Source organism: Pediculus humanus, genomic scaffold (assembly GCF_000006295.1).
Source record: "Pediculus humanus corporis 1103172107455 genomic scaffold, whole genome shotgun sequence".
Lineage (NCBI taxonomy): Eukaryota > Metazoa > Arthropoda > Insecta > Psocodea > Pediculidae > Pediculus > Pediculus humanus.
Genome location: NW_002987075.1, coordinates 87,479 through 88,324, shown reverse-complemented (window position 1 = coordinate 88,324; position 846 = coordinate 87,479). Strand labels below are relative to the sequence as shown.

Below are 846 nucleotides of genomic sequence, written 5' to 3'. Positions count from 1 at the left end.
TCGTTAAAATTTGATTTTTTGTAAAATGCCGGAAGTAAATAACCTATTTGTAGTTCCGATGTCAAATTATCAGCTATTTCGTACAATTCTGTGAAATTTTTACTTTCCAATTTGGATTTGATTTCTTTGTAAATATCCAAATTATCAAAAGCTCCTAATTTTTCAGCTGCCGTCACCCAATCGTGACTATTTACAGATCCTAAAATAAAAACGTGATAACATATCAATTAAAAGGGAATTTATTACATTTTTTTCATTTTGTTTAAAACAAAATTTTGTTTACCTAAAATATGTGGAGGTATGAATTTACCATCTTCTAAAACTTTCGTACCGTAATTTTGAACAATTAATGATATCATAAAATGTTTTAATTTATTGTACAAAGGTGATATGCCATCCCATAATTCTTTGATTTTTTCATAATTTATCCAAGTCACATCAACATCTTTTAACCAATAATCTGCCAATTCTTCAGCACCTATTTATTAAAAAAAATTTACATAAGAACAATTTTAACATTAAAAAAGTTTCATACAACAATAGATATTTTATACCATTTTGTTCTGCTTCTAAATCTAATATTGATAACTGTTGTACAAAATCATATTTGGTTTTTTTATTTTGATTTTCAAGTTCATCAAACCATTGAATCCAAACATTTTTAAGTTTTTCAACATTTTTTTCCGAGTAAAGTATTTCGTTAAAATCATTATAATTAATAGAATAATTATATTTTACGTGGAAATCCGTGTCGTTTTCCCGTACGTTCATGGTACCCTTAATTTCTTCCAACCTAATAGAATAATCTCTGTACTGTAACGATTTAAAATTGTGATTTTTATATAA

At 25.7% G+C, this 846-nt stretch overlaps 1 protein-coding gene across 1 annotated transcript in view; it reads right to left on the bottom strand.

Moving 5' to 3' along the window:
* Phum_PHUM103810 (uncharacterized protein) overlaps positions 1-771 on the bottom strand; it is a gene marked incomplete at both ends in the record, with an annotated part of 1,866 nt that extends 1,095 nt beyond the window's left edge. Inside the window, 3 exons of the mRNA XM_002423966.1 lie at positions 44-199; positions 284-478; positions 555-771. Coding sequence (XP_002424011.1) covers positions 44-199; positions 284-478; positions 555-771 — 568 coding nt within the window. The remainder of the gene's footprint in view (positions 1-43; positions 200-283; positions 479-554) is intronic.
* Between the last annotated feature and the right edge of the window lie 75 nt (positions 772-846).